This window comes from Solanum stenotomum, chromosome 7 (assembly GCF_019186545.1).
Source record: "Solanum stenotomum isolate F172 chromosome 7, ASM1918654v1, whole genome shotgun sequence".
Taxonomy (NCBI): domain Eukaryota; kingdom Viridiplantae; phylum Streptophyta; class Magnoliopsida; order Solanales; family Solanaceae; genus Solanum; species Solanum stenotomum.
In genome coordinates, this window is record NC_064288.1 from 5,929,324 (window position 1) to 5,952,259 (window position 22,936).

Below are 22,936 nucleotides of genomic sequence, written 5' to 3' on the forward strand. Positions count from 1 at the left end.
TGAAAAAAATTAGTAAGACTAAGAACAAAGATAGAAAAAAAATTAATTTTTCTTTCCGTCACATTATAATAGCACATGATGCCGCCTCCACTCATTAAAATAAAATTTTCAAAGAGACAAGCGCCAAATTGCGCCAAAACTCCCGCGCCTTCCGACCCACATCCCCCGCCCTTTATTTCTTCCCCTTTCTTACCTCATTTTCATCTCTTTCTCTTTTTCACTTTCACTCTCACTTTCACTAACAATGGAGGGCCGCCATTCTCATCCATCTACTCCAATCCCCGACGACTTTGTTCAGAAGCGGGGCAAAAAACGGGGTAGTTATAACTGTGGGAGATGTGGGCTTCCGAAAAAAGGACATGTTTGTGATTTGACTAAGGAGTTTAGTGAAGTTCCTACTCCGACATCTAGTGATGCTAAGTCATTTGTTTTGCCTTCTCCGCTTTCTGTTGTTCGTACTAAGCCTACTCCACCTCTACCTCCACCACGTCAGGCGGTTCCTCAGCTCCGGCGAGCGCTTTCATTTGATGACATTGGTGTTACTGATGAATCGCCTGGATCTGATGATGATGAGGGTGAGGGTGAGGGGGAGTTTTTGGATTTTGAGAGTGAGTTCGATTTAGGTGGATCTGGGAAGTTGCCGGCGAATTGTTTGTGGGAAGTGTTTAAGAGATTGCCACCGTCGTCGTTGCTTTCTTCGGCGAAGGTGTGTAAGGGTTGGAGGGATGTTTCTAGGAGGATTTGGAAGTCGGCTGAGGAGCTTAGACTTGAGGTTCCTGTGAAGGCTCAGATTGGACTTGTTGGATCCGTGTTGCAGAAGTGTCCTGGACTTGTTAAGCTTTCTCTTAGAATGAAAAGGTTTGCTTTTATTAATTAATTAATGAATGATGGTTGGATCTATAGATTTATTAACTGGATTTGTCTTGTTTAGGAACAAAATGGTAGCTTTGTTGTGAACTAATGAAGTACTGGTTTTGGTGTTTCAGTGATGTGGATGCCACAATGCTGGCCTGCATTGCATTTTCCTGCCCTAATCTGGATTCACTGGAGATCCTCACTTCTGAAACCTCAGTCAATCGGATCACTGGGTATGCTTTGGATCTCATGCTCACTGAATATTTGATAAATTGTCTCTATGACTTGATCTTAATGTTGAGTTGATTATGCTAGTGTTGTTATCTTCTAAATTAGAAGGAGGTGGATGTTGGGACATCCCACCCTTAGAGGGCTTGAGTCACGCTTGGCCTTCGGGTGTTTGGAGATTGGCTTTTGTTTCTTAAATCTGCTAATTCTTATCTTCTGCTATTTACCCATATTCACTTTTATAGCCAAGTTGACTTCTTTTTCAATGATGTTTTGGTTTTTGTTATGACAGTGTATTCTAGTAACAAAGTTTTCCTTTAGTTAGATGTGTTTAATATCTCATATGCAATATATGTGCTATATGTATGTGTCAATGCAGAAGCCGAATATCTGTGGTTATCTGTGGATTGTTTTCTCTTTAGCTGGAAGTCTCATTGTGGATTTGTAGTTAACTTACTCATTCAGGTTCAGTTGCATTGAATGCGAAGAACCTACATTTGGGAAGTCAGTGACTATGCTACTTCACATTTAAACAACAGCAATACTTACAGATAAATTCCAAATTAGTCAGAACCTCACTATCTATATGCCTGATTTAGATTTGTTCCTATCTAATATTTAATAGTTTATGTTTCTTAATATTAGGCACATTGCATATTTATCGGAATAATAATGTCTAAGGAGATTAAATGACTTCTAGTGAACATAGGGCTTAAGAAAGTGTACAGACATGTCTAAGTCTTAATTCAATCTAATTGGTGTTGCCTATGAGTATCTTTCTTCTTCTTTTTTGTGCTTTATTGTTTGCTTTTCTTGCATGAATTTCAAGAGATTTTAAGTCTTTTGAATAACTTCTTTCCATATGATTTTATATCTATCTTATTTTGTTTTACACCTTCAAAATTAAAGTTTCACACATGGATTGGTACATCTCAATTGACTTCCTCTTATCATCTATGTGTGCTACTTGAATCTTCCGTTCTTTAGCATTTTTAATCTTATCTAGTTTATGATTCCACCTTCATGTTACCTACCTAACATTCAATGCCATATCAAAGTTGCATATGTATTTACTGGCCCAACTAAATACCATTTATGAAAGATTCATGAAAATCATCAGTCTATCATAGATACATTTTGATCGGTCCTTATTGGCAGATATATATTGTGATGCTGTTAATCTCTTATTTGGTCCAAATTGGAATGTTGGTATTTTTGAATAATTAGACATCTTCTAGAAGACCCTTATTAAATTACAGGGGTTTGGGTGCTTGGCCTATCTTTTATATACAGGAATGATTTTGCAATATTATCAATGACAATCTGATCTAATGTTTTTTGTAAAACCCATGTGTCTTATATAGGGATGAATTAGGTCGTTTTGTTGCTGATAAAAGGTGTCTTACCAATCTTAAGATGGAAGGCTGCTCAAATCTCGGGGGCTTTACTCTTTCTTCAACCAGCCTTTCCACTCTTTGCCTTTCGGAACTCTTTTGTCACTCTAAGATGGTAAACTGTCTAATGATGTCATGGCATTAAACCTATAACTATCTGTACTTAGTCCATTTTCTGCAGTACAACCCTTCTTCTGACATGTTTTCACTTGCTTAGGTCTTCAACTGCCCCAATTTGAAGGAGATCTCCCTGATTTTTTCTCGTCAAGAGAATGAAAACACTGATCTTACAGCTATGGTGAATGGTCTTGGAAGGAGCTGTCCAAGACTACAGAACATTCATGTTGCCTCAGTTCGGCTGACACATGCTGTTGTGCTTGCTCTAACAGCAGCAAATTTAAGGTTTGTAACGTTTTTATGGTTTTGGCTCTTACATTTTTCTTTGACTAATTTTTCTTTTATTAAAGATACCTTGAACATTCATAAAGCTTATTAGTTACTGCTTTGAATTTCAGGGGATTAAGAATGCTTTCACTTGTACTAGGATCAGAAATTACTGATGCATCTGTTGCTGCTATTGCTTCGAGCTACTCGAGGCTCGAATTACTTGATTTGAGTGGGTAAGTTTCACTTTCTGATATCTTATTTGGTTCCTCCATATTGTTGGGATGGCAAGTACTGGAGTGTTATATTATAAATAAACAAATTCTATATTTATCTAATAAGAGATTAGTTTCTTGCTTTTCTTCCAGTTTATTTTCTTTTTTCTTGGGATGTCCATATCCTCTAAAACAATCAAAGCAGCCATAAAGTAGAACAAACCAATGAATACTTAAGTTGGTATATTGATGGCTACTTTAACAAATAACATTGGGGTAGCAGTTGAACTAAGTTTGATGGTTGAGAAGTAGGCTAATATGCTAGTGTAGATCTTGGAAAAATTATTAACTTAATTTAGAACGACATTCAGGTTATGCCATTGTGACCCCTTCAGTGCATAGACATGCACCTGCATATCTAATGTCAACTATTTCCCTTGTTACAGGTCTAGTATTAGTGACAGTGGCATTGGGATGATATGCAATGTATTTCCGGAGACATTGTTGAAACTTCTCCTTGCTCTTTGTCCAAACATCACATCAAGTAATACTTAAATCTATTTCCTTGACATCCAATCCAGCACAAATTTTGGAATGCTCACTAATTTATTTTCTTTCTTGTGATTATTTTATAGGTGGCATACAATTTGCTGCAGCTCAGTTGCCTAATCTAGAGCTAATGGATTGTGGAATGAGCATATGCGATCCGGATCTAGACAGTCCAGCAGAACAGGAAAATGATACTGTTGAGTTACAAAGAACACCAAGTAGTAAATTACACCTTATTTATCAGAAACTGATTATTAAGCACAGCCACTTGAAGAAACTCAGCTTATGGGGTTGCTCTGGCTTAGATGTAAGATATCAGTCTATAAGATATAAGGATTATTCATGTCATTGCTACTGTTGCTGATTGAAATTTTCACGCAGGCATTATATCTTAATTGCCCAGAGCTTAGTGATTTGAACCTGAACTCTTGCATGAATTTAAATCCAGGTCTGCACTTTCATGTCCCTCATTTAGGTTGTGAGCTCTTTTGGAATTGAGGCTCTTCTTTCTTTATCTAAACCATAAATTTTATATATGACTACAGGAAGATTGCTACTTCAGTGCCCCAATCTGGAAAGTGTACATGCATCAGGTTGCCAAGACACATTGGTTGAAACTCTTCAGAATCAGGTAAATCAGCAGATGTCTCCTGCATTTAGACTTTGTTTTCAGTTCTGCATCATCCTTCTGGCTAGGTGACCTTTTCCACGTGTCAGACTGCTAGTTAGGACTGGTTAGTCTCAGTGTGGATTCCATAGTGTTGAGGCACCTGTAAGATTGGCAGAGCTATTATGTGCTCTTTTTCGGCAATCTGATCATACCTTTACAATGTTGTTTTGCTCCTGCTGTATAAAGAAACAAACTTCCTTAGTATTGCCTTGGAGATTTACTTAATTAAAGTTTCCTGCTCTCTCTGTTGGTACATGTAAGGTTAAAAGTAATACTAACAAGTTAGTAATCATATCCTTTTGCCCAGGGTAGGGTGAGTAAAAAAAAGATTTTAAAAACTAAATAGTTACTACTCATATCCTTTTGCCCCGGGGTAGGGCAGGCTATAAGTAGATTTTCCATGGCAGTAAGAACATTTGAATCACCACAGTTCACTTTCTGCCCAGTTTTCTTGGTTTCAAGTCTTGACTCCCTTTTGTTTTCCATGCAGGTTTGTGGTGATTTTATGGCTGAAGACAATCATTATCCTTGTAAACGTCTTCCTGATGGCTCAAAAAGGATCAGAGTTCCTCATTCATACAGTCCCCAGGTAATACGAAAAAGCTTACATCACTACAAGCTGATAATACAACTAGAAGTTGTGATTTTTTTCATTTTTTGTCTAGACATTGCCTTTCAAATGATTCTATCTAAAATATTACTCTTATGTGTGTGCAGCCATTTGATGATGGAAAGAGAAAGAGAAGGCTTTCAAAGCAACGTTGTGCAGTGCTTGTTTATTAGTCAGAAACTCATCTTGTACTGGCTTTGTTGTTACTCTAGGCCATCTTATTTGTCTATTCTTTGTATTATAGCGATCTGAGGTCAAGGCCTAATCATGTAATCTTCATTGATAGAACTAAACTCAATACAGGGATTATATTCCCTTTATCAATAAAAAGTGCTTGGCACTGTGAAGTGAACTTGGTTGCTTGCTCAAACGTAAACTTTGTGATATTTTCAGCATTTTCCCCCTTGATGGAACATGGTTTTGTTTGCAGAAGGTGCATTCTGCTTGTACATGCCAAATTCTGGTGAGGGTGGAAATGGTAAAGATTATAACTGTTGATATGGATGCAATAATCCCAAAAAATAAAATTTTGTCAAGATGTTTTCTTTGGTTTAACACTCAGCCTCATTGCAACAAACTTTTTGTGTTTCTCTTTTTAGTTGACTAGCTAACTTTGTAATTTAAAGTGCAAAACCACTAAAATTTTAACAAATCAATTTTATTTATCCATTTTGAACTATGTACAAGTGATTTTTTTTATTGGACGAGGTGAAGTTAAAATACACCCAGGTATGTTTTTTCTTGCTCATGAAAGAGTATATGACATTTTAATGAAGCTTTTGGAGAAAATATAAAATTGCGGACCGATTTATATACGTATTATCTTTCTTCGTATTTGTCAAATTAGGCTTTCTCATTGCTTTGGCGTTTGATGAGTGATTATGGCTGATTCAAAATTTTAATGGGTTTATTTTGTTTCAAGTTTTTTTTTTCTTGGTTTTGTTTTGAGATGTGAAATGAATTTATTTATTTTTTTAAAAAAAGTAGTCACTTTTTTTTTGTGGCGCGAAAGGAGTTTTAAAAGAAGAGTTGACTGGCAAATTTATAAAAGTACAATGTAAGTATTCATCTTTTTAATTGATTTCAAAAATGAAAAATAGGACTATGTAAAGAGGAAGGAAGATAAAATGGAGACAAAAAAAGCGGGAGGGAGAAAATAATTGGAGAAGAATAAAAATGAAGGAATCGTTGGGAAAGTTAGGTGATATGTATGCTGACCAATGTAGGGGTGGCTACTGTGCCTGGTATGGTATTGTATGGTATTGAAAAGTTCAGCTTGGTAATTTCAATTTACGATTTAAAAAATACTATATCAGTACCATGCCAAATTAATTCGGTATGGTTCGATATTTTACGTTATGGTAAATTGATTTCCATAGTTTGGTCAACTTCAAGTCTTCAATTTCCATATCTTCGTATATAACAAAGAAATGACTTTGGCTTTTCAAGAAACGTCTCAATTATATCATAGTAATACTTTATACATATAAAAATATTCAAAATAGAATACAAACAACATTTTTTGTTAATCAATCACCCAAAAAAAACATTTAAAGCTAGATAGAGTAACCAAAATTTCAACATTTAAATAAGTACTACTATTTTATATATTTGCTAGTATTATATAATTACATATATATGAATCTTATAGGGAAAATGCATAAATTCTTCCCTAAACTTGTCATGAAAAGTCAGTTACACGCTTATACTATTGTGACGACCTAATACACACCTGAATTACTTAAAAGTGAATTATTTCAACCCTGACACACATACGACCAGTCACATGATGAGAAAGTGTTTCACACTCACGCCACATCATCATCATGTCACTACTTCATCAATAATTACTTTTTTTTTTAAAAAAATAAATCATGTCACCCAATTTCTTCTTCTTCCCTAAACACCATCAAACCCACCATTAAATCACTACATTGTTGCTATTATCATCAAATTCACTTCTCCACCACCATAGATTTCACCACCCATAATCAAATTCACCACCGAAATCTTCCCACAACCATTGCCATCATAAAAAATCGATAACAGACATCATAAATTTAACTAAATTCACCATTGGAACTATATCACTATCATTGAAATTCATTACAATCATAACCATAAATTCACCATCCACATCAAAATCACGAGTTTCAATGTCATTATCAAAATTAAAAGTCATACCACCACTAATTTTTCACCCATCACCAAACCCACCACAAAAAATTATCACAGTATTATTCATTCAAGCTCAAAGAGGAGAATTGTGAAAACTTGCAATATTTATTTGCAAAGATTTTAGGAAAAAATACTTAACTACACACCATTTATTATCATATTTTCTTATTTTCCCTACCATTTCAAAAAAAATATAAAAAATTCCTTCTTTTCCTTCCATCATCCCCTTTTCCGGATACATTAATTTGAAATCTCATACCCATGATTTTTCTTCCTTTTTTCACGCCACAAATCTCTCCATGATTACATCAATTAAACTATTTTTGAATTTCAAATCTTTTCTATTTTCAATTAATGATTTCAAAGTATTCAAGAGGTAGATTTTTTTCCATCACTTCACCGATTTCTTTTATTATTATTTTTTAATCTTAAAAAATAAAAATAAAATTACCTCCGCCCCCTACCTCCATTGAAATCTTATTGACCCTTTGCAGTTTTAGTTAATCATATTGTCGTTGAATTTTTTTTTTTTGAAAAATATTTATTTTCTTTTAATGTATCTACTGTTGAAAAACGTCAAAAAAAAGAAGAAAAAAGTTGGATATGTCATTGCACGACCATCACTATCAAAGATACATATTTTTAATGTATCTCGTTTATTTTGAGTCTTAAATTAGTCTTTGTTAGTGTTATCATTGATTTGATACATCACTGCTACAATAACCTTTATTCTATGCAATGTATCATGTTCATATTTATGGTATTGATACATAACTCTAATGTTGTTGAATCTTCGATTAGTGTTTATCATGTTCAATATAAATGTACTTGATACATAAACTTTGTGTTATGTATCACACACACAAAAGAAGCTAATTTGAAACAACTACATGTATAATGTATTTTTTAATTTTAAATTATAATATTTCAAAAACAAAATAAGATACATAAATAATAATGTATCATGTACTAATTTTTTAGTTATGATACGTAAATTTGAATTTATACTAAATGTATCTGATACATAACAATTACCAAACAATAATGTATCGATCTCAAACATAAAATATATGGGAAACACTTTCTTATTTAATATATCTAGTAGAAATACAACACTTATTAATTTAAATTGAAAGGATCTTCATAATGTATCTTCTCAAAATTTTCGATAATTTTGAATCAAAATTGAAAGGATCTTCAATGAACTAGGAGAATAATTTTGAAACCTAAAATTTTCAACAATTTTGAATCAAAATTGAAAGGATCTTCAATGAACTGGGAGAAGAATTTTGAATCTCAAAATTTTCGACAATCTTGAATCAAAATCGAAAGGACATTCGATGAACTTGAAGATTCACAAAAGAAATCATTTGTCCAACAACAATTCCATCACTTTTGTATCCTTCATAACTCACCTCGCTTATCCAAAATTTTGACAAATGTTTTTATGAAACAAAGAGAATGATGAACAAGAAAAAGAAATTTAATTTTTTAATTTTTTGGTTAGTTAAACTATATGATTGAATTCTTGACAATATTTTAGAATGGAATAGCGCAATTAATGGAATTTTAATTTGTTTTTCAGTTTTTTTCCTTAATTAGTGAGATGAATATTGTGAGATCTTAATTTGATTTTTCAGTTTTTTTTTCCCTTATTAAGTGCAACAGATTGATACATTATGTATCAACAATAATGTATTTGGATCCTTAATTATGTATCCGAAATGCCTAAAACACATGAGATTTGTGTAATTAGAAAAATAATAGGAATAGAAGGTAATTTAGGTTTTACACTATGTGATTTATGTAAGTTATTCAAGATTTTAGTCAGACAATTGAAAAACTAGTGCTCAATTTACTATTACTGATTTTGAAGAAAATTTAGAGAGAATTTTTCTGAAAGAGAAGAAAGATCTATGAACATACATTAAAAAATTGAATTTTATGCAAAAATCCAGAAACTTTTTACACAAAGAAAGCAAGATCTGAAAATTTTCTTATTTCAAATGCTCACAATCAACAAAAAAAACACAAAAATAATTTGAATAATCCGTTCTTGACTTGACGAATTTGATGTGGGAATTGTAAGGATTGACAAATTTCAGATGTCTCGCCGATTTTTTTTTCGAACAGTGAACCTAATTGATTGAACGAACAATTTCGCGATCTTTGCAATGAATTTCTATCCCACAATGTTGTTTTCTATTTTTCTCTTGAAAATTTATCATGAAAAAAAATATTATTTTTCACATTAACCATAGCAAAAATAGTGTTTGTGATTAGAAAAAAATGGAGGAAGAAGAAAGGTAGGGTAACGTGAAGGAGAAGGGTGGGGGTGGGAAAAAAATTGCCTTTTTTTTACTCAAACGCGCCTTTTTTTTATTTTTTTATTTAATCTTATTTCCATGTCAGCTTTAAGGGTGATATTAAATTCACTTTTGAGTAGTATAAGTGTGATAGATCGTCTCAATAGTTTAAGTGTGTAACTGATTTTTTGGTACAACTTCTGGGGTGAATTAATGTCTTTTCTCAATCTTATATGTAACTATATACTTCAATACGGTATTCCATATTTCGATCTTTTATATAAATATCAAATACCATACCAAATATCAGCTTTCGAAAAATGCATACCTAATACTACAAAACCCAAACCCAATTTAACAATAAATCCCTTTAAGCAATAGTCTTATCTCTGTCAGTTCTCCTGACCATTGCTCTAAAAAAAGACGCAATGCAGGCAACCCCATCCGAGTGGGTGATTAGCTAGTAACATCGTTTGCTCATGGATTTATTGTGCCAAAAGATGATTGACGATTTTACTAGCATGGATAATTTTGTTTTCATCAAAACAAGAGGTAGCTGAATCAGTGACAAGAATATCAACTATAAACTTACAAGTTTATCATACATTTTATTTAGTTATGTACATTTTGCTAGATAGACACTAAAAATGTGCATAAACAAAAAAAATGGGGACAACTGTAGAACTCAATATAATTTATACATAGGTTATGGATCATTTACAAGGAAAGTTTACACCTTCAGAAATAACATCTTTAGTTGACATCCTGGAGCAACTGTGGAGCATTGGTAGTTTGGGAGATAGTTCTGGCATCTAGCTATATAGTCTTATGCGAGTTTTAATGGGCTCCCGGCATAAAGGACACAATTGTATCGTGGCACCACACTCCTTGCATGTCTGATTCAGAAAACACAATGAAAGATATCATTAGTCATTTCCTGGACTAGAATATGAGTTGTAGGTAATCTATAATTCAAATGTTAATAGCAAAAACTAGACGAGGTGCTAGGTGCATCCAGAACATGAGAATCAGTGGCAGAATGAGTACTAGGACCAATGAAAGCACTAAACATGGAACCTATCATAGGTCATGATGAAATAGCCTTACCAATACCAAGTGACCTCGAAAATATGCTAAACGTTATGATCATTCAAATAGGGCACACATCAAATCTCTTAAGTCACAAGGTTAGATGTGCTTACTGTCCAAACTTCAAAAGAATGCTTTGGAGCAAATAAGGTCCTTAGGATAACCGTAGTCATGAAAACCACCATTCGTGCAGTGAATGGTAAATAGAGAATCTTAATATCAAGCAAAGTATCTCTATTCTTTCTGCTGCTGTCAGATGAACTAACAGTGCATCAAAAGTTCGTTTCAGCAGCATCGTGCGTTATTCTGGCAGGATATGCATGATTAAGTAGGAAATGTAGGTGAATGGTATTTCACCATGTGAGATGTCAGAATCCAATATTCAAGCTAATTTTCCTTTAGAGTAATGCTAGTAAGGAATTCCAGAAAATGATATGCTCGCTATTTTTTTTTTATACCCTCACTGTTTAATGACACTCTTAAGGATTTCTTATAAAAGATTGGATACGGAAGAGCAAAATGAATTGCAAACTAAACATGTTATCTCTGGCCTTTAATTTCCACCATTCTTGTCTTACATTCAATGATGAGATCCTTATTGTCACCATTCTTTACGGAAAATGAATTGATCTAAGCAGCATAATGTTATTGCTATTCTGGAAAAAGTATCCATTTAGACATTCTAAAATTATATAATAGATTATAAGCTGAAACTATAGCGGTCAAACGTCTCATGTAAACTTAAAAATATTACGCCTTAGATAGATTATAAAGATTAGATTCAACACTAACAGTAGTTAAGTGTCACTTCTATAATCACTTACCAGATGACCACATCCAAAAGCCATGTCCTTTGGGTTTGTCAAGCAAATGGGACAAACCTTAAGAAAAAGGGAAAACATTATTTAGAAAAACAAACAGAACGAAAAAAAAAGACTTTTACAAACATTGAGTTATACAAGAAGAGAAAGAACCATATAACAGAAACACTTACTTGTTCTGCAGCTCCTGAGTCAACAGGTTCATAGCTTGTCACATGTGGCACTGATTTGACAGCAAAGTCATGATCAATTACTTCACGAGGAGGAGGAAATGGCCTTGTACGAGGGCCTGTATTGCTTCTAAATAACAAGTTTTGAAAATGTTAGGCATCATGTAGATGCTTTCACCTTGCAAGAAGAATATACACAGATAGATGCTACTCACTCTCTGAATCGAAGGCGTTGTGTGGCTCGGTACTGAAATGGAATTTCCATTAGTGCAGCAAGAGCAAAGGCTGTTTCCTTCTTGGCCATCTCTGAACGCTCAGACATAATTTTTGTAAAATTAACGAACTGCAAGTGGGTAAACAAATAATTAGGAAAACTAAAGTTGATTAGCATCAAAACTTTCATCTCTAGAAGAAGAAATAATCCCCTACAGGAAGGCTACACATGGCTGAACTGGGCAAGATTATTCCCTTCCAAAAAGCGAACCTAATCATCTATAAAAGGGGGCCAATTATACAAAAAAACAGAAAAGTGCAGTCCACTTTTGTAGCATGAGGGATTATCCTCCATGCTTTCCTTCTGTTAAAATCTGCTCCATCTGAATTCCCCAACATTCCTAAAACACATCAGCTGTTTTACCCTATTGGCATGACCCAAACGGAACATGTTAAAGTATCTCCAGCCACAACTTCATTGCAAAATTTAAGGGCAAAACACAAGGATGAGCCTCCTTCGAAGTCCCTTACATGTAAAGCATCAGATCACAAGGATCGTCGTTCTCTTCCAAAAATCTTAGCAGCAAGAACGACACCCATGATTTGTCCAAACAAAAATAAAAGTGACTTCCCTAGGAACTATTGAGTTCACAATTTGAAGCGTGCTTACATTTTAAAATGATGTACAAAATGGATTTAAAAGAGAAAATGGACACAACATTACCCTGCCAGCTCCCATCCAACATAAGTCCTTTTTTCAGTCATTGTCTTCAATTGAAATTTCTTCACAAATCCATGTCATTCTCTTGAAAATTAAAGGAATGAAGCAAATTTATAGACAAATTCCTCCATCTTCTGCTAGTCGTGCAAGTTTCTCGTAACTTTGCAGTCCAAGATCATGGTTCCTCCCTCTCTTAATAAATTCAGCTACCATTAAAATTTTATTCAAAAAATAGAAGAGCATACATCTACTGAAGTCTGATTCAAAACACCCACTGCACAGCAATGTTTATCCCAGAGAGAAATTCTTCTGCCATCATTAACCACTCAAATCATCACCTTTTCTATATCATTCTGTAGCTTCATGGTGTCCTCTCATTAGGTTGTGCCACCTGTTCACTATCCCCTTTTTTATACCATATTTCTCGCCTATCACACTTCTGACTCCTTGCTACCAAACTCCATAGTCTCTTGACAGTGCTAGCCCTCTTTAGCACCTTCACGTTCTCATCCTTATGGAAAAGGATTTTGTTACTGTATTCTCTCTTTTCTAACAGATTATAATGCCAGAAAGAAGTATTGCAGCAAACCATTTTCCTGATGCAAAAGATGAGCATGAAGAGAAGAGGAGGTTGCAAAGATGCTTTCTGTTTTCATTTCTCTTCTTTTTTAGTAGATAACCCTTTTTCAATAGGTTTACAGCTAAGAGTAGTTGGGGGAGGGGAGCGAGCAAGAGCACGCCTAAAAGTTGGAAGAAAAATCCTTCACCAAAAGCATGGAAACCTTTAGGTGACAGGTCATGTGGTGCAGTAGTTGAAAATATAGAGCAAAAATCCCTAATAGTAATACTGGTGTGTATTGGGCAGATGTCACAAGCTGTTTAGAGAAGATTTCTGCAAATCCTCTTACTAGAAATCAGCTTCAATTCATCCCTGAGATTTAACAATAAATTACTTTTTCGGTATCTGTTTAAAATATTTGAACCAGCTAGCAATCACAGAATGATAACCTCGTATTGGAAAAGGTATAGTCTTTGTATAGAAATTTTTGCCAGATATGCTAGACAAACTGGGCAGCAAGTTAGCAATTGTTTCCTAGGCGATATCGACCAATAGGAGAACCAGCAATCAAGCTAGTAAAAGATAAAAGGAGAGGCATTATAACATGGTAGGATAATGACTTATCTTCGATCTGTAAGTGCTAAAGGGAAAAAGGACGAAAGGTAAGCCTCACAGCCACAAATATCGTAACTGTAAAATCCAGAATGAAAAAAATAAATAAAAATAATCTAGAACAGATGAAAGGTGAAGCATAGTTGGCTTAACCAGACATGTTAAAGAGATGGAAGTAAAGATAAAGAATGTCTTTCAGTTATACCTGGAAGTTATCAAATGCCCGTTGTGGAATGTTATCATCAAAACGTTTCATTTTATCCCACGGGCCATCTCCAACACCAACCAGAATAATTGAAAGAGGATATTCACTGCATGCAAGCATGTCAAGTCAGGCAGGAGAATGGCACTATAAATCAACTTCTAAGAAAGGTTGCCTGTTTACCTAGCAGCAACAATGGAATTTACAGTAGCCTGTTCTTGAGGGCTAAGGCTTCCAGGCAGAGTGTCAACCTGTCCGTCTGCGATAATGACAAGGACGTGATACTGCCCATTATTTGCTTCCACTATATCAACTGCAGCATTGACTATTGGGGCAAATGAAGTTGGACCTACATGTTTTTCAGATGAGTTAGGATAATCATATCAAGCAGGAGTATTTCATAAAGGACATTCATCAGATAACAACAAACAATCACATTATGCAATAGTATTAAGAAACACAAAAATGAGGTGGACCTAGTCCAAGAGTAAAGTTGAGGCTCCAAGCACTTCAAAGCCTTGGGTTCAATTCTCTAGAAAATAACGTTCAAACATCTCATATTTGTTATATCGATAGCCTTTGCAGCTTAGTTCAGATTGGTTAGATTTGTGACTCCAACATAATTCTTGCAAAAACTGGGGAACATGGTTAGTGAAGATTCATATAACCTAACCAAACTTGATTGAGACTGAGGTGTGGTTGTTGTATTAGTTCTTGCCAAAACTGGATAATCATACTATCATAAGTTGCCCCTCCCTCTCTAAACACGAAATTTTGCAAATTCACTCCTTCTCCCCATGTTGTTGTCATAAACACCTCAGACAATTTTATTTTTTTTATAAAGGTAACAGTATATTCATCAGCACAGAATCTGTGTAGGGAGCCAAATTTATGAAAGATCCACAAATCTAAATATATCTATGAAGAGTCCCACGTTGATGGTTTGAGGGATGGGTGGTTTGTTTATATGGTCTTCGGAGAGGAGGCAATCCTCTTCTCATGAGATAGCTTTTGGGGTTGAGTTAGGCCCAAGATTCATTTCTTTACATGGTATTGGAGAAGGGTCCATCCCAATTCATGTTTCCCAATGTTGGGCCCCCATAATAAAATTTCCCGATTATTGACCCAAAACATTTTATACTTCCTCTCTTGGAGATGACTTGTGTACCGATGTTCACTTCCACATCTACCTCGTAAGTCACTGAACTGAACTTCCACTCCAAATAGTCTATCTTAGTCCTACTCAACCTAAACCCTTTAGACTCCAAGATTTGTCTCCAAATCTCCAGCCTACTCAACTCCGCCGCGTGTCTCATCAATCAATACTATGTCATTTGCAAATAGCATACACCATGACACCTCCCCTTGGATATGCATTGCCAGTTCATTCATTACTAAGGCAAATAAAAATGGGCGAAGAGTTGATTCTTGGTGAAACCCCATCACGACTGGGAGTGTTGGAGATGATATCTCAAATTAATGTAGATGCTGGAGATCATATCAGCAATTTATAGAGCATAGAAAATGATAATAAGAGCTAAAGTAACATTTGAGATAAGAAAAGTTAAAATAGTATTGAGAGAATTAATGTATCATATACATAGTCATCAATTATTGCTCGTGTACATATAAGCTGTAGTTAAGTATATTTAAATAGCTGATTGCCAAAAAATACCAAGCAAATTAGAATCAATAAAATTAGTTCCTCCGTTTTTCCACTCAGATTTTCAACACTGTAAAGAGATGCACTTACTATAAATCAGGAGTTCATTAAAACTATCATAACACAGTATAAACTTTGTCAATGGAATACAAACATAAGATGGATGAGATAATCCCTACTCTTTTTTGAGAGTTCAGTGTACAAGGTTAACAACAGGAGACGTTATATGACTACGGATGCCACTATTACGAATTCAAGATTCAGAAAGGCAGCCATTCATATTTAACATGTATGAACCACACAGATGACCCCTATCCAACCACTGAATAAAGGAAATTAGGAAAGCAGTATTCATCTTAAACCTGATAATTTCAGATAAGGAACAATTTCCTTATATCTTGTAAGAGCTTCCTCAAATCCATTGCAAGGCCGATGATCAGGGTAAAAGCTAAACACATGCTGATCGTGTGTGGTTGCTAAAATTTACAGAGACAATAACCCATGGTTAAGGTTGTTTTAAACCATCTTGATTGTTTGTGAAAAAGTTAAGGCTCAGAAACAAAAACTAACCATCACCAAATCCAAAACATGGTATCAGGTTGTCTTCATCAAAAGGAGACAAAGTTCGCCCAATTATAGAGATGGCTTGCTCGTATGGGTTAGCTGTGTGACCAACTGAGTGGAGGCTTTTCCGGTTGAATGAAGACTTCCCTACAACCTTAAATTTGTCAACCCATCGCCTGCACAACTTGAGACAAACACAATGACTAATAGCCTAGTGAATGAAGTAGTTCACCTGTCCATTCATTGCTTTTGGTGAAATCAATGCCAAGAATCAAGTTTGATGACTCAAGGCCTGCTTCTCGCAATGCGGTAACAACCTGACATAGAAACTCTTTGAGTTATTTATATATTACATTGCTAAAAAGCTTAGCTACTACAGTTCATTAGCAAAGTAAGCAGTAAAAATAGAAACACTACATATACTGATTCATTGTTGACTTTTTGCCTAATATAAGTAGATCTGTTAATTCTATGTTTTTAACTAGAGAAAATGGTCAAATAATGAAACCAATGCTTCCAAATTCCAATGGTCATCTTGCAGAATATTAGTTCTATAAGTTTAGTGTGGGCGATTCCTATCTTTAGCAATTTCGAGTGATAAAATCAAATAGAAAACAACAATGTCTACATATTGTAATGTAATATGAGCAGCAGCTCTCTAGAGGTTGGACAGATCTAAGTTACGCAGTACACCACTCAATATTTCCGACAGCACTTGTGAATGTGCAATGCAAAATTGCACTTGATTTGAGATGTAAACTATTTTAGCTTCTAAGAAGCACACCATGAGCTTTTACGACATAAGATATTTTCTCTAAATAAAGTACGGCAGTATGACTTCATAGAATATTTGGTCGCTTCAAATGTTGAGACACAAGATTTATAATTAAGAATTGTGACAAAATTGTTTATTTTGTTATCATAATTCATTAGAGGTGAAAGGTTAACATTCAGATAACAAGAATCTCTAAATTACTTGAAGCAAGCAAAGATGGTATCTGAAGTTATGGAGAACAATGAGAACTTGTGATTTTTTGTTCATTGCCATCTGATGGCCCCACTTTGGTCCACCATGAGATGTTCTGTGGAACTCTATACAAATCTGGAAAGAATGAACATGTTATTAAAAAATTAACCTCATCCAAAGATTTAAAGTTATCAGCTATGTAAGAGGCTTGTTGGTTCCTTTGATAGTTTGCTCTATCTGAACCCCCGGCGTATGATGTTTCTTGAGCTGGATAGTTTGAATCCACAGAGCTTTCTGCATATGTAGTAGGCTGATATTGAGGATTGGAGTCAATTTGATAACTTACACGTTCTGGGCTGTGGTGATAATGATCACTGTGAGAGTCATTTAAGGCAGACTCTTGATTCCCCATTGTGTAAGAATATGTTCCAACGTTATCAAGAGCTCTGCAAAAACACTGTGATAAGCTGATATAGCAGTAATTTGAATTGTATTCACAACTACATACTAATAAGAAGAGCGGGTGTATTTATAAGTTATATTTGCTAGAGCTCAGGAAACCATAAGTGCCCAATCAACAACTCTGTCCATGTACACAGAACTCATTTTAAGGATTGATATTAAAAATAATAAACAGGTTTTAGAAGCTGTGTAATGACATAACAGCAATCTACTTCTACAGAAATAGAAGTTCCGAGCACAAAGCACAGCGCCTTAACCCAAGCTTTTGATTGAGTTGGATAATTCCTTTTGAACTTCCCCTTATAACAAGTAGTTCCAGTATGTTTTCTCTTTACCTGAAGCTACTGCCACTGATGACTGAACCACTCTTTAAGGTTAATATTCTGATGGGAACTTCCCATACAAAGTAAACACTGCAGTTAGATACACTGAAATCAATTCATTCAAAAAGAAAGAAAAAAATCAAATAGTATTCCACAAACTAACGGAGTAAGCTCTTCTTCAATCTACTGAGATATTGTATTACTGCAACTCCTCCTGTAGATTGGTATAATAGTACTAATATCTCCTGATCCTGGCAAAGGTTACCACCAAAAAAGGAACTAGGAGAGAAGCAGAAACTAAATGGCTCTTTCGTGGAGTATACATATAGTACATCATTTATCAATGCAAAATAAAAACAAATTTTACATAGAGCTTTTGACATAGTCACATTTGACAATTTCTGTAGAAATGATTAAGCACGGAACTTACTTAAGCTAGAGCTGCCAAGGAGAACCAAAATGAACCTAACAAGGTTGACTGGTATTAACTCACCACATGGATACTATCGGTACCCGTATTATCCGTCAACCCATTTTTTATCCGTATGAAATATGAGCCATCAGATATTTTATCTATTTTTTGCCCAATCCATTTTTGACCCGCCCATATCTGACCCTACCTGCTCGTTTTCCAGCACTACACGAGACATGCTTATGAGTCTGATATTATTTTGGTGCATGTCTATTTTACTTGAGATATGAATTACATATTTGTTTCAGAAGTGTGATCTCTTAGGTATGAGCTTTCAGGTAGCATCCGAGTCATGAGATGAGTATCTTTTAACTACTTCGATTGGCATGTTTCAAACTAAACCTATATGTTTTCAAATGAAATGAGAACTTGTCACATATCTGATTATGTGTAATATTGAACAATGATTTCATTGATTTGCATATATTGATATATGAGATAATCATATATGTAGAAGTCATATCAAACGAGTTTTGAATAAGAAAGAGAATGAGAGAGCGAAAAGAGATCCCTGCTTACAAAGGTGGTGTTAGATTCCAGTTATCCTCAGACAATAGGGTGGATCTAAGCTCGGCAGTCACACGGTATGTTTGGGGCAAATTTCATCTTAACTTGTACATAAAAATAGTCGATCCAAAATGTAATGCTTTTCCTAAGGGATCATCTAGGATCTAAGCTACTAGTAATACCTATTCACTTGACATCCCAACCTCAAAACCAAAAGTGACAAGTATAACTATACTTCAAAACCATCAATATGGGATAAACATTTTGGAATTTCATTCTTCTTTCCCCTAGTCTGCTAACTTTGACACTGAAAGGAAAAGGCGACCAATCTGAGCCTTTTCTCTCCTTCTAAAAATTCTCGTTAACTACCCGTTTTATCCCAACCAACTGCAGCAATAAAGCATTACCCAACTTGAGCTTAATTTAGTCAAACGATTTAGAACAAAAAACAGGGTAATGAATAAGTCATAATTAGATAGAAGTGATAAAAAATATAACACATCATCAACCGTCAACCTGTTACGCCACATATAGTACTTATTGAAACCCTGGCTCAGCCATTATCCCGGCTAGGATGGAGAAGAATCCAATAAAAGTATGCTTCAGTTCACAAATGTTGGAATCTTGAGTCACTAATGAGGGGCGGAGTTACAAACCCGTCTACGAGTTCAGCTGAACCTAGAAGCTTTGGCACAAATCTTGTGTTTGTGTTTAAAAATTCATTTAATACGTATATACATATAATGTATCTAGAACTCAATAAGTTGTATTTTCTAGAATGCAAAACCCACAGCCTCAAAATCCTAGTTCCGCCTCGGCTACTAATTGGTGCCTCACAAGTAAAGTCAAAGTAAACCATGCATCGATGGCTGGATTTCACTAAACCACTTCATAAAAGTAAGTTTATATGATTATAGAGATTCTAAATCCCAAATTGATGTGTGCACATTCCCCAGATGCAATGAAGTTACTATTGACCAATTTATAACCAATTAAAAAACCCCTTTCTAAGTACTTAAAGAAACACACAAAGCAGCCTTGTACCAATTCCCAATCTCAAAAAACAAACAAAGACCGGACAATTCCAGCATTTTCAAGTCAAATATAGCAATAATTACTGAATTACAAGGCATTTCGCCATAGATCAAAATATTTTTTCCTTCATTTGTAATTTATGGAGTTGGAGTTGAAAACGAAGCTGTGTTTGGTTATACTTTTTGCAAAGAATATTTGGAGCTGATTGAATGTACGTTAACACAACTTCAAAAGTGAAAAGTGAGTTAGAAAACATGTTAAAATTATTATTTTCCCAAATTTGAAATACAACTGATTTTCAAATAAAGTGAAAAAATTATAAAGAAAAAAATCAATACCCACTTTAGATAATCTCAAGCTAAATTGTTCAAGGAAACTATTAGTGATCGGGTAATATTTGCAGATCTATCATGTCCAGAGGCGGTTCATGGAAACTTAAATTCAAATTCTATTAAAAATTTTACCAAATAAAGCCAGTTGTTAACTTATTATAGGTATAGAAAGTCGTAAACTTCAAATATTGAATCCGGCTCTCGAGCTAAAGTTAACAAAATCTAGCAATTCCCCACACAGATAAGCTATTTACAGAAAAATAAAAAGAACCAGAAAGCAACAGTACAGAAGCCAAATGGATGAGAGAGATAGGCAGAGAGCAGACCTGAAGGATATTCGGATTTTCAGATTGCACAGTGAATCTACTGCTGGGGCCTGAGAATTACCCTTTTGAGCTTTTAGTTTCTAAAGTTGTCAGTAATCAAAGTTTCCTATTTGATGGCTGCACGTTGAAATTATGCGAAATTGGCCATTTTTTTGCCTCTATTTATCCTTGAGCTTGAACACAAGCAATCCATTTTTAGTTATAAAGACTTTTTTGCCCTTTACTTATCTAAAAGAAATTAAAAAATAGTGTTGAATATTGTGTATTAGTAATTCTGATATAAATTATGTTTATATTAGTTATGTCGAGATTATTTCTTATACAGTATTTGATTTGGTGTATTGAAAAAAGAAAAACTATATAGTAAGGCAAAAATGTGTTATACATGTATTATATACAATTATAGTGTAGAAGGGGGGAAATACTCAAACATGTCATTAAATGTTGAAAAAAAACTCATTTATGTTATTTTCATTTGAGAAAAGACCAATCCATGTCATTATTGGTTAACTTAAATGGCATAGATGAGTCGAACTTTTATTGAATGACCTCAATAAGTCTTTTCTCAAAGTTCGATGACATATTTAAGCCTTTTACTTTTAAAAAATTACTTAATTAATGACGTAGTCGAATCATGATTGACCACGTGTAAAAAATCATTTTGCAAAACAAAAATTGTTTCTAGTTAATAAATAATGGCGTGAATGAACTTTTTCTTAAACGGAGATGACATAAATGAGCCAAACTTCTAAGGATGGCATAAATGGGTTGTTTCTCAAAGTTCGATGACATATTTGAGTCTTTCCCTTAAAATAATTACACTACATATTATAATTAAGAATTTATAGCAAATCTCGCCTCTGCCCCCACCCTCCCCTCTCCTCTTCCGCTCTTTTCTCTCTTTATTTCTCACCTGAATTGAAATCTAATAAGGAATAAAGGGCTTGCGAGTTAAGATGGGATATTATTGATACAAATCAGGCAGGAAATTTGTATTAGGCTAGAGATGGTGGATACCTCAATTTATTCTGCCTCTTCTCATCTTCGATTGCATATTCAGACTCTTAATATGACAGAACAAGGGAGAGATACAATATTGTATCAATCGTATTCTAAAAAAGTTACAACACATAATTACAAATTTATAACAAGGACAAAATTAAAGTTGAATACATTGATGCAATCTATAGTCAGGTGCAAATACACTCAAATACATAGATACATCGTGAATACACAAGGAACAAATAAACTTGTTATAATTGTATTCGTTCATACAACTTGATAAAATTATATTCATTGATATAGTTATTTTTGTTGATACACTTGATAGATAGTGAATACACAAGGAACATATAAAGTTATAGATGCACTCGAATACATTGATACATAGTGAATACACAAGAAATATATAGACTTGATACAATTGTATTCGTTGATATAACTTGATACAATTGTACTCGTTGATATAATTTGATACAATTGAATTTGTTGATACAATCGATACATAGTGAATATGAAATAAATAGGTACACTTGATACAATTATATTTATTGATACAAATCAATTGTATTTGTGATATAACCTAATATAGCAAATACTACATTTATTTATCCCTCTCACCTCTTTCTCCTAAATCTCGTTTGCCTCTCTCCTCACTCTCCCAATCTCACTCACATTCCCCCTCCTCTAACATGTAACTATGAATCGTAATTAAGCAGAATATAACTATAGATCTCTAATTAAGTCCAAACTATAACCATTTTTAAAGTTTCTCTATTAAAAATAACATATATATTGCATAATTTTTAAAATAAATAAAAAATGTTTGTAAAAACACCCTCCACAAACATGATGAAAAATATGTGAAAAAGGTTTGAGGGATAACAACACATTTAACATCATTAAAAATCTTTGCATTACTAAAACCATGAATTTCCATACATAATTATACATACCTTAATATCAACTTAGTTATACATAAGTAGAAAAAAGTGTACGAAATAAAAGACTAGTAATACACAAAGTTAATGCATATATNTTAATTATTTTTTTCTAATGCGCTCTACCGAACGACCGCTTCAAGGGACAACTTGTGCTAGATTTAAGTACCTTTTGTGATGACCTGCCAAGTCATCATACCACTTAGACGCTACATGACATATTTGTCCATTTGGAAGACTTAAATAGGAAATATACTAAGGTGCCGTTTGACCACAAATATATTTGGAAAAAATTTGAAAACTAGTGTTTGACCATATAATTGTCATTACTTGGCAAATATATTTCGAAAACATCCCAAGTTTCCAAGTTCTAGAAAAAACTAGATTTGGGCCAAATTTTAGTATTTGAGAATTTTTAAGAATTTAAAGATTACCCCAAGTTTTATATTTTATAAAATACATCATCTAGTAATCCCAATTAATATCTATTTACAACCAATTACTCCATTAAAAAGAATAATTTATTTTTAATAGGTTATAATTTACCCTCAATCAGTGACACGTTTAAG

The 22,936-nt window shown here is 34.1% G+C and overlaps 2 protein-coding genes across 3 annotated transcripts; one reads left to right on the forward strand and one right to left on the reverse strand.

Moving 5' to 3' along the window:
* The first annotated feature begins 201 nt into the window (after positions 1 to 201).
* On the forward strand, positions 202 to 5,228 carry LOC125871759 (F-box/LRR-repeat protein 17). The gene is made up of 11 exons (XM_049552422.1): positions 202 to 858; positions 987 to 1,088; positions 2,448 to 2,592; positions 2,695 to 2,879; positions 2,993 to 3,097; positions 3,523 to 3,620; positions 3,712 to 3,932; positions 4,007 to 4,073; positions 4,171 to 4,256; positions 4,786 to 4,884; positions 5,013 to 5,228. The coding sequence occupies exons 1-11, from the start codon at positions 245 to 247 to the stop codon at positions 5,076 to 5,078; spliced, it is 1,788 nt and encodes a 595-aa protein (XP_049408379.1). The 5' UTR covers positions 202 to 244; the 3' UTR covers positions 5,079 to 5,228.
* A 4,723-nt stretch (positions 5,229 to 9,951) lies between these two features.
* Positions 9,952 to 20,496, reverse strand: LOC125871672 (E3 ubiquitin-protein ligase RGLG3). 2 transcript variants are annotated; one of them, XM_049552311.1, is made up of 12 exons: positions 20,428 to 20,481; positions 17,768 to 17,845; positions 17,140 to 17,416; positions 16,236 to 16,320; positions 16,010 to 16,150; positions 15,802 to 15,915; positions 13,960 to 14,125; positions 13,780 to 13,885; positions 11,685 to 11,812; positions 11,473 to 11,599; positions 11,303 to 11,359; positions 9,952 to 10,285 (listed from the first exon to the last, which is right to left on the reverse strand). In XM_049552311.1, the coding sequence occupies exons 3-12, from the start codon at positions 17,380 to 17,382 to the stop codon at positions 10,202 to 10,204; spliced, it is 1,251 nt and encodes a 416-aa protein (XP_049408268.1). In that variant the 5' UTR covers positions 17,383 to 17,416; positions 17,768 to 17,845; positions 20,428 to 20,481; the 3' UTR covers positions 9,952 to 10,201. The 2 variants fall into 2 exon arrangements, with proteins under 2 accessions (XP_049408268.1, XP_049408269.1); XM_049552312.1 differs by lacking the exon at positions 17,768 to 17,845 and having other exon boundaries at positions 20,428 to 20,496.
* Between the last annotated feature and the right edge of the window lie 2,440 nt (positions 20,497 to 22,936).

Bases quoted from the DNA above. Each gene is read 5' to 3' on its own strand.
- LOC125871759 (XM_049552422.1), top strand. From the start codon at position 245: ATGGAGGGCCGCCATTCTCATCCATCTACTCCAATCCCCGACGACTTT. The intron at 2,880-2,992 runs GTTTGTAACGTT...TTTGAATTTCAG, and splicing joins CTAACAGCAGCAAATTTAAG to GGGATTAAGAATGCTTTCAC. The intron at 4,257-4,785 runs GTAAATCAGCAG...TTTTCCATGCAG, and splicing joins TTGAAACTCTTCAGAATCAG to GTTTGTGGTGATTTTATGGC.
- LOC125871672 (XM_049552312.1), bottom strand. From the start codon at position 17,382: ATGGGGAATCAAGAGTCTGCCTTAAATGACTCTCACAGTGATCATTAT. The intron at 11,813-13,779 runs GTATAACTGAAA...ACCCACTTGCAG, and splicing joins GGGCATTTGATAACTTCCAG to TTCGTTAATTTTACAAAAAT. The intron at 11,360-11,472 runs GTAAGTGTTTCT...CTTTTTCTTAAG, and splicing joins ACTCAGGAGCTGCAGAACAA to GTTTGTCCCATTTGCTTGAC.